Below are 13,972 nucleotides of genomic sequence, written 5' to 3' on the forward strand. Positions count from 1 at the left end.
TTAATGAATTCCAAATGTCACTTGACCGTACTGTCAATAGCGGGGAGCAGGCTTTCACCACTGGGGAGGCAGGCTACCTTGGAGGTGGCATCAAATATTATCATCAGAATACGCAGCCGCTTTCTTACATGTCCCTGTGTGTTGTGCGAATGGAGAGAATAACCTCTAAAGCCTAATCATTTTTGACGTTTTAAAGTCTGCAATATTTATTTCGTAGTATAAAGTTATTGCAAATTTCACCTACTAAGAATGCTTACGGAAGAGAAAAATTTTGACTAACAGGTAGATTTGGGGACAATTTCATTATTAAATAAGTTTTGCATATTTTAATCTAGGTGCTGTGTTCGAATTTGATTCTGTATTTTTTTCAAATGTTGACTTACTGCTGTTATTTTCAGTAAATGATTGTGCTTTCAGAGGAGAACTGATATAGTTCAAAACTAGACCATTACGTACTGCATTTTGATTATGAATATGGAATTTTAAAGCATTCTTGCAGCTTAATAGTGCAGTTGAAGACTTTAAAAAAAAAAAGTAAATATTTGTTTTGTTGTTGCATGATTGTTCTAAAGTTGAAAAGTTAAAAGAAGAGAGATTGTATTTGTTTGCTTTTGAAATAATGTTTTTTTTTTCTCCAAAAGCGTTTTGTAACCATTTTATGTATTCTGTTTTATAACAAGTGGATAGACTTTACAGTTATGTGCTGTGCGGCCTGTCAATCAGTTCAGTCTGACAGCTGTCAATCACTGACACGCAAATATTATGGGATTCCCTAGTGAGGAAAGAATTGGTATCTCTGTGTGGTGACTTTAGCCTCCCGCAGTTCCGGTACTTTACATTTTTTTAGTTTTTTTCCTTGTGAAGTGATGAGAGTTGTACCTGCAATGTGTTAACTGCCAAAAAAAAAGACTTCTAAATACACCTGAAATATTTTCAGTCTTATTTTCCCTTGATTTTGAGTGTGCTTAAAACATAAAAGAATTTAAGGCATTTAACCTGAAGCTTTCTCAGTCTGTTTTAAAAGTCCAAAATCTTTATTTAAGGAGGATCAACTTTACAGAAATCTTTAACGTAAGGGTTTTAAATTTTGTAATGTTTTGATTTTGCTTCATTGAGTTACGGCTTATTGGATGGTGATGGAGCAGCCAGCTTTTCATAGGGTTGTTTTCCTTCACGTGGCTAACTTTAGTGAGTAAAAACACCGCTAATACTCCTCAGGTGACGGAGATGAGGAAGTACGGGCGTGTGTGAGGATGCCGGGGAAGGCACTATGGGCTGGTAGCATCAGCCAAGCTGCCCGTGTGCCGTCCCGGGGCGCCGCGTTGTCGCGTGTCCTGCCGATGAGCCTGGTGTCCCGCTTTGCGCAGGCACGCTGGGGCGCTGGGCCGCAAGCATCCTGCGGCCGCTGTGCCGACGGCCGTGTCATCTGTCCTGCACCAGGATCTCGTAACAGTTCCCTTGCGTAATATTCTACTTAGTTGAGCTCGTTACTGCGTATAGATATACCAAACTCACCACATCGTAGAGCTACAGCCTTAAAAGATAATTCCTTGGTGAGGTGTGTTTGGCTCAATTTTTTGAGATGTTTTCTCCTTTCTTTTTAAATTGAAAACGAAATTGCAGCACTTGCGCTGTATACATTGCGGATGACTGAAGTTAAACCCGTGCTTTAAGAGCATTAAAGGTCTGGAAGCATCATTGGTTTTTCTCAGGAGGGAATTGGCTGTTCCTCCTGGTTTTCCGCTCGGTCGGTCGCTGGTGAGCAGCACATGGCCCCGCTGGCACCCCTGCACGGTAGCGAGCAAGCTCTGGGGAGCAAAGGGGGGGCTGCTGGCGGCTCCCGCGGAAGTGCCTTTCTGCGGGTCATGGTGGCGTTCTTAGGTCTGGCTTTGTATTGCAGCTTGGGGCCACGGCGCTTCCAGCAGTGTCGCGGGTGCGCAGTTTTTATCCTGTGGAATATATATATATGCATGCATATGTGATTTGTACAGAAACTTTGAGATACCCTTACTTTATAGACTTCTGTGGTAATGTCTGGGAACTGTCTGATTTTTAACAAATATTTCTAATTCCATGACTTAGAAAGCTTCATATTTTTGATACTGCATGCATGTTTTAAGATATTTTGAAACAACATTCTTAATTTTACAATGAATAAACGGTTTTGCTTAGCATTTTGTTCAGCTACTTTAAGAAAAACTGATAGTGCTGTAGATGTAGAGCAACTTCCTACTGGCACTAACCAGTTGTTTCCTAGTCTCTGCTTACTATCTTAATCTCTCTGTTGAGATGGTAAAGAAAAGAGCATATAAAGCCTTTTATGTTTATATGTTAATGCTGTGAGGAACAAAAATTATTGGTGGGCAAGGCTGCGGAATGTTGGTTCTAATCTTCATTTCGTTCTTGCATTCTGTAACTAAAGACATTTTTAGAGAATTGGGATGTGACAGTTCTCTGGCAAGCCAGAGTTTATTCGCCTGTCCATCTGCCCACTTCCCATATGAACCTCAGTGTTCTGGAGCTAAACTGCTTTTGGTGGTTTTCTTTTTTTTTTTTAAAGGGATGAGGAGAGGAGATAAGTAGCAAAAAATGAATGGGCAGCTCTTCTCCTAGTGTTTTGTTTTGGTACATTTTGTTTGTTTCATTGGTTTTTTATTGTTGGGGGCTTTTTGTTTGTTTTTGTGGGTTGGGTTTTTTTTTAATTAGTCTGCCATAAAGTCTGCCATAAAGGTGGATTTTGTTTTGTGGACCAGCAGGGTTTGGGATGCTGCGAAGGCAGTATGCTTCACCTTGTGTGTGGAGTCCCTAGAGTCATTCCCTGGCACTCAGCGAGTGAGGCGAACCAGCCCCTCACCTCTCTGATTCAGAGACATGGAGGCTTAAATGCCAAACCAGACTTCTAAGGAAATAAAAAACAAGAAAATACCTAGGATCTAAAATGCATCAGGAACAGAGAGATCATCTACCCCAGAAAAAAGAGATGTCATAAAGGCACAGTAGTCGCTTTTGCCACTGCTGGTTCTGGGAATTTGGATGAAAACATGTTGCTAGTCATCTTGAGATAAAAAAAACTAATATGATTGATCCTCTGCCAGCCCTTTGCGATGGCTGTTGTTGCGGACAGAGTGCTGACATGCCATTTCCAACTGAGAAAGTAGACTAACGCATCTCCTTAAACTTTAAGATGGATATGCACACATATATAAATGTAATGTACTTAATTATCATATGTGGGTAATTCTTTATTGGTTAGATCCATCTTAAGACATCACTCTTTATCAGCAGATCCAAGTATTTACTGATGTTCATTGTACACTTGGAGGATGAATTCATAAATACTTGATTTGTCTAGAGCCCTGTTTAAAACTGCATAGCTTCTGTAGTATTAATATGCAAAATGCTATAATGTAGAATCAGTAACTTGTTACTTTGAGATATATATACAAAAAGCCCAAAAAGCTTAAATTGGAGTAAAATAATAAAAACTGTATTGCTGAATCTTTCTTTAAAGAATATAGTTCATCTTAGATGTAGCAGATCATCTTAATGTATCTGCTTTAGTAAAATTGTCCCAGAGGGGAAGTGAATTTCAGATGCAGTTATGTCTAAATTAAGAGTTTTAGTGATTTCTCTAAATTGTAATGGTATGTAATATTAATATGCTTCCCTCTGTTGGAGGTAAGTTGATTCCTTTTTTTCTTAAGAGCAAACTGTTGGGTATCAAAGTGTTTCTCAAGTATTGTCTTTCTGTTTCTGTCTGTAAAACAGATCAAAATGGACTTCTTTGAACTACTGGCTAATCACCACCTGGACAGTCAGTCTCGCTGGAGCAAAGTGAAGGACAAAGTAGAGACTGACCCCCGATACAAAGCAGTGGATAGCTCTTCACAGAGGGAAGACCTTTTCAAACAGTACATAGAAAAAATAGCTAAGGTATGCATGTGACATTCGGAAGTAAACTTTGGATGTTCTGCTGGTCACATTGCTGTTGTGTGAAGTAACTAACTAGAAGGTAGACTAATAATATGTGCTTTAGTTCCATACTGAAGAGAATTCTGCACCATAGTTATTTGTAGAAGTACCCCAGAATGACAGCTTGAAACTTAGGAGTACTATCCCTGGTGGTGCCGTTGCTGCAGATGTTCATGGTGTGTGTATGCGCATGTGCCTGCACACACACGGTATTTGGGAGAATTTATCCAGCAGAGCGAGAAAGGCAGAGACTCCAGTAAAGCCACTGGTTGTAAAAATGGCTGCAAAACTTCACAAAATACAGGCACCACATTGATTGCTTCCTACCAGGGTGGGCGGTTTCCTTTACTGTGATTTTTGGTATGAGCTGAGCTTCCTTCAAGAATATAGAGGGTTCATACACAGTTCTTTCAGTCGTTCTTATCTCTGAATCCAATGTTCCTACCTTTATCTCCAGGCAATTGATGGTTGAGAATGTAAAACCGGGCTAACAAATAGTGATTCCACTCTCCACCTGCCCCACCGTTATTCAGAATTCTTCACTGCACAAACAACATGCTCCTGAGAATAGTCTGTGATCAGCGTTGTGACCAAGCTTCTCATTCCCCCATGTAAACCTGTAATGCTTCAGCGTAGCTGTTGAAGCAAAATTCTGTAATCCATAGATCTCAAATCACTTTGAAGTATTTTGTTCCAAGATACATTTAGTTTGATGACCCTTTAATTTACTTACCTGTCTAATGAAAATACAAAAGGTGTTGTATTGTTTTTACTGAGAAAAGTTTGTTCTTACATTTCAGAATTTAGATTCTGAAAAAGAAAAGGAGCTGGAAAGACAAGCTCGCATTGAGGCAAGTTTGCGTGAACGAGAAAGGGAAGTCCAGAAAGCTCGTTCGGAGCAAACCAAGGAAATTGATAGAGAACGTGAGCAGCACAAACGGGAAGAAGCTATACAAAACTTCAAAGCGCTTCTGTCTGACATGGTGAGATACGGACAGGCTTTCTCAGCTTGTCAGTGCATTCTTTTTCTGATTGTTGCAGTATGTAACAACTTTTTGGCATTTGTAGTTAAGTCTATATAGAAATAGAATCCCGTCGTCTTCTCCCTGCTGCCCTCTGCTCACCGTCGGGAGTCTTGCCTTGGTTGGAAGAGAATGCTTTACGCTTAGGGTTCATGTTCTGGCGTCTCGCCCAGGGAGTTAGCAGATAGCATCAGTCCTGCTGTGTTTCTCTGGGGTCTCACTGGTGATGGCAGATTTTCGGTCATGCTACTGTGAACTTCCGTATGTCTGTTGGAAAACTAGATACTGTCGAGCATTAGGAATAGTCCCCTTTATTTTGCATTGTCTCTATTCTTCATGCTCCAAACACAGCACCTTTGACTCACCATTTCTCTATCATGTTGTGTGTTTCCTTTGTTGTTCTGGTCCAGCTAATCTGTAAGAGAGCAGTTCCTGTGTGGCGAATGTCCTGTTAAGAGGACAGGATTAGCAAAATGAGTGTTCACCAGTATGTGTACTATGCCCTTGCTCCCTGGTGTGAGATATGAAATCCAGACACTTTACTAGTGCTCAGTTCCACATTTCAGCACTGAAATCCTGATAAGGAGGCAGCTGGTGAGTGAGCCAACTAGGAAGGCACCCAGCTGGGCCTGTTGTTTGCAAACAGAGAAGGACTTGTGGGTGATGTGACGGCTGGAGGCTGTCTTGAGCACAGCAATCACAAAATTATAGTTTTCAATTCTTAGAGAAGTAACGAGAGGGGTGTTGGTTGTTTGCTGCCCCCTGGAAAAGGCCCTGGGGGTGCTGGCTGACAGCCGGCTGGGCATGAGCCAGCAGTGCCCGGGTGGCCAAGGAGGCCACCAGCCCCCGGGCTTGTGTCAGCACTGGTGTGGCCAGCAGGAGCCGGGCAGGGATGGGGCCCCTGTGCTTGGCCCTGGGGAGGCCCCACCTCGAATGCTGGGCTCAGGTTTGGGCCCCTCGGGACAAGAAGGGCCTGGAGGGGCTGGAGCGTGTCCAGAGAAGGGCAGCGGGGCTGGGGCAGGGTCTGGAGCACAAGTGTGCTGGGGGGCGGCTGAGGGGGCTGGGGGGGTTTAGCCTGGAGAAGAGGGGGCTGAGGGGAGCCCTTCTCGCTCTCTGCAGCTGCCTGAGAGGGGCTGGAGTGGGGGGGGGGGGCTGGTCTCTGCTCCCAGGTAACAGGTGATAGGATGATGGGAAATGGCCTCAAGTTGTGCCAAGAGAGGTTTAGATTGGATATTAGGGTCAATGTCTTCCTCAGAAGGGTTGTCCAGCACTGGCACAGGCTGCCCAGAGAGGTGGGGGAGTCACCATCCCCGGGGGTATTTAAAAGACACGTAGACGTGGCACTGAGGGACATGGTTTAGTGGTAGACTTGGCAGTGTTGGGTTAATGGTTGGGCTTGAAGATCTTAAAGGTCTTTTCTCCAACCTAAACAGTTCTATTGTGATACAAACAGCTCGTTGCTCTGGCTGTATAGCTAGTAACAGAAAGCAGCAGCTCCTAGCTCCAGCCTAGAAGCAAGGCACTGCAAAGCTCCTCGTGTCTCTTGGAAATAATTCTCTCTGAGGCTGCCTTTCCAGCCCACTTATGGCTATTAGAGTATGTTCTGCACAGAGGAGGAGGGTGGTGGATTTTTCTTCTTGAGAGAATGCTCAGCCAGGTCAGTGGGGTATCTTCATCTGCATTTGAACTGATGCAAAGTAATTCCTTGTGCCCCTGCCAGTTTAGTATTGGTGGGGAAGCTACTACAGTCTCTTACTTACAAGCTGTTTTGGTTTTTTAATCTTTAATTTGAACCTTAAGAGAAAATAAAAAATACTAAGAAGTGTACAAGAAATATCAGAGAACTGTAGAAAAATAATGGTTTAAAAAAATATTTATCTTTTGGCTCAGGTGCGTTCTTCAGATGTGTCGTGGTCCGATACCAGAAGGACTCTACGCAAAGATCATCGATGGGAATCTGGCTCCTTGCTAGAAAGAGAAGAGAAAGAGAAGCTCTTTAATGAACACATTGAAGCACTTACCAAAAAGAAGAGGGAACACTTTAGGCAACTTCTGGATGAAACTTCAGCGGTAAGAGCTGTGTATATTCAAACCTCAAATCTTTGCCAGCCCATTGAGACTTGTTTTTTTCTGGTTTTCTGTCACACAGTCTGATTTGTTTGGTTTTATTTCCAGGGCCCCTTTGCTTCACCACTCTCTTTGCTTCAGAACAAAATTGGTGCATTATGTTTCCTTACCTGTCTATCTTGAGTGTTTCTTTGGTTTAACATGCAGTTCATTCACATTTAAACTTCTAATCAGTGATCTTTTTATCTCCTGCAGGGTGTTACATTTCTTCAGCACTGCGCTATTTGATAGTCTTTGCTATATGGCATCTTGCTCTGTCAGATATCCACTGCGTTTGTCCTAATATCAGTATATAACCTTGCCAGGTTCATCTGTTTCGATGTTCTCTGGCTTTATCTTGTGCTACTGAATCTGAACTTTCATTTTGTGTAATGCTGTGGAAATCTATCCCTTACTCTGTCTGCTGTGGGGTCTTAGTGACTCTTGCTCTTTTTTAGTTACGTGCCAACTTCAGTCAGCTTTCTTTTAACCCAAAAGTTTTTATCTAGTTTTTAATGCGTTAGTTAAAAGTGCTTAGAACATCAGGCAGATTTTTAGAGCGATAGAATAAAATGACAGACGTGTAACTCTGAAACAAGTTTTCTGTCAGTAATTTTTAACAGCACACTCGTATGCACAAATATGTACTAGACAAAGACTTTGGGATATGAATTATGTTTGTGAGGACTCTGAACTGAAAATGCCACCTCAAAATACGACAGAAAAGTAAATACATAAAGTCAACTAATTACAAATGCAGTCGTATAAATAATCAAGTCCCAACACTTAAAAATACAGCAAGAAGTTTGTCAGCGGACAAGTTATTTAAAAGATATTTAAAAGCTTCAGATGTAGTAATATTTACGTTCTATATACCTAGAATCCAATTTTCTTTTATTTTAACTATTTTTGCTTCTTTTGAAAGATAACTTTAACATCAACATGGAAAGAAGTGAAAAAAATCATTAAAGAAGATCCAAGGTGCATTAAATTTTCTTCGAGTGACAGGGTAAGTGGTTTGTGCCACTGTTGCTAACTTTGTGTGGTGCAGGATACAGAGGCAGTAAGTTAGTGGCTGCTGAAGTGGTTTCTGCTTTATGTGAATAGAATTATTATTGTTTAAGTATGATTTTTTTAAATTAAATATTTGAAAGATAAGGAAAATATAATTAACATGTAATTATTGCTTATTTTCAGTACGTTAAGTTGCATGGAGTACTTAACCTGCATTCAGGGTTTTAAGCTTATCTTTTTTTCTTTCAGAAAAAACAAAGGGAGTTTGAGGAGTACATTAGAGACAAATACATTACCGCCAAAGCTGACTTCCGAACACTATTGAAAGAGACCAAATTTATAACGTACAGGTGTGTAGCAGAATGTCAGCAAAGGACTGATCCTTTTACTGTGCTTTTCCATACAAACGGCAACAAACTGATGTCTGTTTGTTCTCCTGGCATAAGCTGACAACCTTTTTACAACCCTTTATAACCTGTCAAAAAGAAGTCTGCGGCAGCTAGAGACCCCTTTTTGCTTTATTTTGACTTTTCTGCTGCTGACTAACAAGCAATGAAAACCAAACCAAGGCAGGCGTGAGGTTCTCGCTGGCTTCGGGGCAGTACTCTGTGAACAGTACTCTGGCTGTCAGGCAGTTTGTGGTGAGGGCCATCTTCCGTGTTTGTATTAGCCCTTGGTTTAGACCCAGGAGGGATCGATACTGAAGTGAGGACTCTTGTTTCAAGACTTTGGAGTAGACAGCAAAGAAGTGTTGAGTCTGTTGAAACTTTATTTAAAAAAACACAAATAATTTGCCTGGTTTCTGTGGGAGGATGTCACTAAAAGGGTGTGCCCTACAGGTGGGTACATTTACAAAGCAGTTTACTTTTTTTCCACTCGGTTTCTGGGGATGGTAAGGCTGATACAGACTCTTGGGTATGGTCTAGAACAAGTTCCCCGTCCAAAACAGAAGTTTACTTAAAAAGGAGAAAATGAAGTTCTTTGGATCCTAACGAACAGCATGGTTCCTTTGCGGCCAGCGCTGTAGTGCATTGGCGTTGTGCTTTCAGGTGGTGCTGCAGTCAGTGAGCTGAAGGACCGCTTGAAGCTGGGGCTGCGGACGCAGTTATTGGCAAGCTGGGCCATAGCTGAGACTGCCACATCCAAATTCTAACTGTTTGCCTCATTTAGATGCCAAATTTAAAAATCTTGAATTTTTTTTTGGTCCCTTCTATGTTTTAGTGTTTGTGTAGTTTGTGCAGTGCTGTGCGTGACCACCGCAGCCAGACACAAGTCTTCCTTGGTGCTTAATTAACGTAGCACCAATGTCGGCAACAAGCCTTTATTTCCTGTGCATAGAATACTGTTGATGTGCCTAATCCTGACCTAAAGCGGCATCTTTCTTGCTAAGAGGGAACCCAGGTCTTGCCACCCTTTCCCTGCTTTGCCTTTCATTGACTCCACATGCACTTCCTTACAGTGAGGGCAGCTTCTCCGAGCTCGCAGCAGCCGCTGCTGGGAGCAGGGCGGGTTCCTGGGGTGTTCTGAGCATCCTGGACGAGGATGGTAATTCTTACGCTTGCTTTCAGATCCAAAAAGTTGATCCAGGAGTCAGATCAGCATCTGAAAGACGTAGAGAAGATATTACAAAACGACAAGCGATACCTGGTACTTGATTGCGTACCGGAGGAGAGGCGTAAACTCATCGTGTCCTACGTAGATGACCTGGACCGCCGAGGCCCGCCTCCGCCACCCACAGCTTCAGAGCCTACAAGGCGAACAACAAAATAGTTACAAAATACTCTTAAGCCAAGGGTATCTGTTAAATCAAAAAGCTTGCATGAGCCATCTGTCAGGTTTATACATACACATTACCGTGAATATATTGCAAAACCATCCGAGGAGCAGAGGACGAAGCAGCATTTGTGAACATAAAGTGGTCTCTGGGGGAGGGGGAATCAACAACAAAAAACCCACGTTAAAGGTATTTATGAGTTTCCTTGGGGCGTGGCTGGCAAAAATCCGAAGTTGTGGGCTGTGTTTGGTAACTTCAGATCTCAGAGCAGCGCAGTATCTGTATATGAGGTGTGGATGTCCTATACTTGGAGGCGTTCTCAGTGGTGTCATACATGTGAGTCTTAAGGACGACCGCGCTTGTGGTTTGAACTTGTACCACATGTGTGCCACCGGCTTCCTAACGGCTGCCCGCGGTCCCTGGCTGAGGAGGTGGAGTGCTCTCTGATAGCTTGCATTATCGATTACTGGAGACCACGTTCTGGAAACACAAGTCCCAATTCTCTGCTTGTTTTTACCCTTGTAAATGGAGCTAAATCCATTAAAGCCAGATTTAGAACTGAAAGAGGAGAATTAGGACTGAGAGACCAAGCTAAATTTGTTCACAGGTCTGCTTTGTTCCTTACCCTATCCATGAAATAGAAGCAAAATCAGGTTGCTCTGCCCAAGTGAAGATTTGTCTAATAATTTTTACTCAAAGGTGGAAACACTTGGTAAATAAGTGGTTACTGGAGCAGAACAGGACGGTTGTATAAACACATTTTTATTTACGATAAAGTGATCTTTACATACTTCTGGATTAGACTGTGGATTTCCCCTCTGGGCAATTCTTGTAAACTATACTCCTGTTTTGAATGTTAAACTTGTGTTTCTAAAGTTTAATTTTGAACTGTTGGGATTGTTCAGGTTATGTATTTGAACTACAATAAACCAACCCTTTTTATATATGGATTGTACAGGCCTAATACCAGTTTTTGTTGGATTTTGTTGGACTTGTGAATTTACGAGTAAAGCAAACAACTGAAGTCATATTGCCTAAATTCTTGGCTGTGTTTGGCAAAACGATACCTGAGGCACGGTGCAACATCAGATTAAACTTCGGCAGCAGCATCCAGGTCAGCACACGGGCAATGGGGCGCCAAGCAAAATGGTGTTCTAGCTTAGTCTTCTGCTTAAATGTGAGATGGTAGGGATGGTGGTGTCAAGGTATCTCCTTCCATTTCTTCTGTATTTGACTTCCTCTGAGTTGAGGGGTCGGAAGGATTCGTTCTTCCATGAGAAATTGATACCCACACCCCTCCCCCCCCCGCAATTACTGTTTCAGTGGCCAGCCACTGGGACTCTCGGTCTGAGCACCAGGACGGAGGGTTGTTGACAAATACTTATACATCTTGGGAGGGATCGGTACTGCTGACACCTGAAACATGGTGCTTGTAGCAAGAACGTCTCCCTAAATTCAGGGCAAGCATATCCATCCTCTCTTAGTGCCTGCCTGCTCCATCAGCGTGGCGCTACCCGAGCCACGGGAAACCAGTGCAGAGCGATGCCTCTGCTGGGAGTGGAAGTGGCCAAAGATGTTAGACCCCTGCGGGAAGCGTAGTTCCTACCTGGAAAGTACAGAAATTGAACTCTGGCTGCGCCTGCCGGGGGAGCAGGGGGAGGCTGCAGGGGCCAAGGGGAGCCCTGGCTGCCCGTGACTGCACTGTCACTGTTGGACCTGGAGAAATCCGGCAGCCAATAGACTCGTGTTGGCAAGTCAGACCTTCAGCAGTTTTCTTAACAAATTCCCGATGTTGTATTTGAATATCAGATGCCTCGGCCATTTTGGATTGCCTGCTTCAGGCAGATTTCACGTACGTTTGTTCACATCTGAAAACAGGCATGAAGGACACGAGGAACTGGTGCAGGAACGCGGTACAAGGTGATTTAATTGTAAATTTATTAAAAGTCTTCATATTTATGAGCCTACTAAGTTGCAGCCCTGGAAGGTTTCGGTGTTGAAGGGTCGGGCAGCTCCAGCTGACAGCAGTGACGCTAACGGACGGGTCAGCTCGTTTCAGTGCTCAGCCCCCCGCGGCGCGGGGGGACCCCACAGCCATCCCTGCGCCTGGCGTGGTCTGTCCGCGCCCGCCGCCAGCGCGGGGCCATCGTCTCTCCTCGAGCGCTCGGAGCTGGTCCCTGGTCCCTGCAGCGCCTTAGGCACGGTCCCGTGTCCCTCTGGGCACTGGGGCCAGGATGCGGGAGGTCCCCCGAGCAGGACACGGGTGGTGGGAACTGTGGCAACGCGCCCGCCCACCCTGAGGGCAGGACCCAGCCCCTCAGCCCAGTAAATGGATTTCTTTTCGCTCTGCTTAGCGTGGCCCTGCAGGAAGCCATGCATTTTTTATGGCTGTTTTAAAATATGGTTAGCTTGTTCATTAAATGAATAAGATTGCTATTAATTTTAATTTATCTTGTTTATGGAGACCAGATGTTCATTAACATTTATTTTTCTGCTTATTCTGTGGATAAAGCAATTACGCCTAATGTACCAGGCCCCTATTGGGGGGTGCTGCCGTTGCAGCCGCAGGATGCGCTGGTGATGCACGACATCGCGGAGCTGGTCCCCTGTCCCTGCAGCACCGTGGGCACGGTCCCCTGTGGCCCCCAGCAGGGACAGTCTGTGGGACCCTATTCCAGAGAGGAGGATGGGTATAAGGGATGCTGACAACTCCTCTAGCACCTTTCCTGTCACGGCCCAGCAGCTCCCCTGGCCCTGCCCTTGGGCTGCTGCCACGGCCCAGCGCTCACAACGGGGTTGCAGGACAGGAGTTCAATCTAAGCAAGCTTAGGAAAGGGAAAGAAACTCAGATTTTGAAAGCTGGACCAGCTCAGACGTGGCCCCAAGCAGGTCTGCAGCAGCCCAGGAGAGAGCTGTGATGAGGAAGGGAGGATGCACTCAGTGGGACTCTGACACAGGGCCTTTCGAGCACTGTCCCAAAGGACTCCAGGTGCCTGAGGATGTGGGCAGCTCTGGTTTCTGTGAAGAGAAGCATCAGGGACGCGGCTGCAGGACCTCCCTGTGCCCACAGCGGGAGCCCAGCGCCTTCATGCCTTGTGGAGCAGCCAGGTTCAGCTTTGATCTCGGCCCCTGAAGAGGCGATGCCACAACCTTTTAAAATGCTCCATGTTTTGGGCTTCCCCTCCCACTCCTTGTAACCCCATCGACAGCAGCACTGCACGGCCTCAGCCGTGACCGATCCTTCCATGAGCTGAGTCCCCAGCGCTCCAGTGTAACTCAGTTTTCACAAAGGCAAAGACAAATGTGGCTGGTTTAAATGTCAAAAGCCTGGCTGGAATTGTCAAAGAGCTCTCTGAGTACACGGGCCTTACCCAGAGGTTCTTCGGACGGAAACGTTCAGGGTGCACTCTGCATGCCAAGGAATAAACCCACGGCTTGAGTCGTGCACATTTTAGTAGATTAAGGTCACACAGTTAACGTGAAGGTAAATGAGTGTCTGCTTGAATAAGATTTCCTTGACAGTATAATCCATGCCCTGCAGCATCTAATTAGGTCCCGCTGTTTAAATTCATCACCAAGAACAGCAGAGAATTAGCACACAGACTGCAAAGGAACTGACAGTTTGTTTTAATGCTTTATGAAATAATGAGATTTGTCCTGCTGAAGAGGGGGAGCTGTTGGACGCTCCCACGAACAGCCCTCCTGCGTTCGCCCCGTGTGCCCCTTTCCCCCCGGGTCGGCACAGCATGGGCAGAACGGGGCTCATTACGGCCGTGCCCGTGCTCACACCGTGCCACACGTGGAGCATCAGACCTTCGTGCGGGCCAGGGCAGACAGTGTGGTGATAACTGCTGACCTGCGGCTCACCCAGGCAAGCTGCTCCTGCATCAGAGCCTGCTTTAGGTTTACTGTAAAGCCAACTCAGCTACCAGCAGTGATTTCAAATGGAAAATCAAACCAGGTTCTTCCTGAAAAGCACCGCAGGACCTGCTGTTCCCCAGCCCAGGCAGTGGAGGGTGAACCCCGGCCTCACTCCCTGTGACAGGTCGGCATGGGGTCCAGGCACCGCTCTTCACTGCGGCGG

The 13,972-nt window shown here is 44.9% G+C and overlaps 1 protein-coding gene across 10 annotated transcripts in view; it reads left to right on the forward strand.

Annotated features, from left to right (window-relative positions):
- TCERG1 (transcription elongation regulator 1) overlaps positions 1-10,838 on the forward strand; it is a 35,394-nt gene extending 24,556 nt beyond the window's left edge. For all 10 annotated transcript variants that reach the window (XM_075103044.1, XM_075103035.1, XM_075103036.1 and 7 more), the window contains 6 exons: positions 3,769-3,933; positions 4,773-4,955; positions 6,885-7,064; positions 8,026-8,109; positions 8,364-8,464; positions 9,683-10,838. In XM_075103044.1, coding sequence (XP_074959145.1) covers positions 3,769-3,933; positions 4,773-4,955; positions 6,885-7,064; positions 8,026-8,109; positions 8,364-8,464; positions 9,683-9,884 — 915 coding nt within the window. In that variant the 3' untranslated portion in view covers positions 9,885-10,838. The remainder of the gene's footprint in view (positions 1-3,768; positions 3,934-4,772; positions 4,956-6,884; positions 7,065-8,025; positions 8,110-8,363; positions 8,465-9,682) is intronic.
- The last annotated feature ends 3,134 nt before the right edge of the window (positions 10,839-13,972 follow it).

This window comes from Phalacrocorax aristotelis, chromosome 8, assembly GCF_949628215.1.
Source record: "Phalacrocorax aristotelis chromosome 8, bGulAri2.1, whole genome shotgun sequence".
NCBI lineage: Eukaryota > Metazoa > Chordata > Aves > Suliformes > Phalacrocoracidae > Phalacrocorax > Phalacrocorax aristotelis.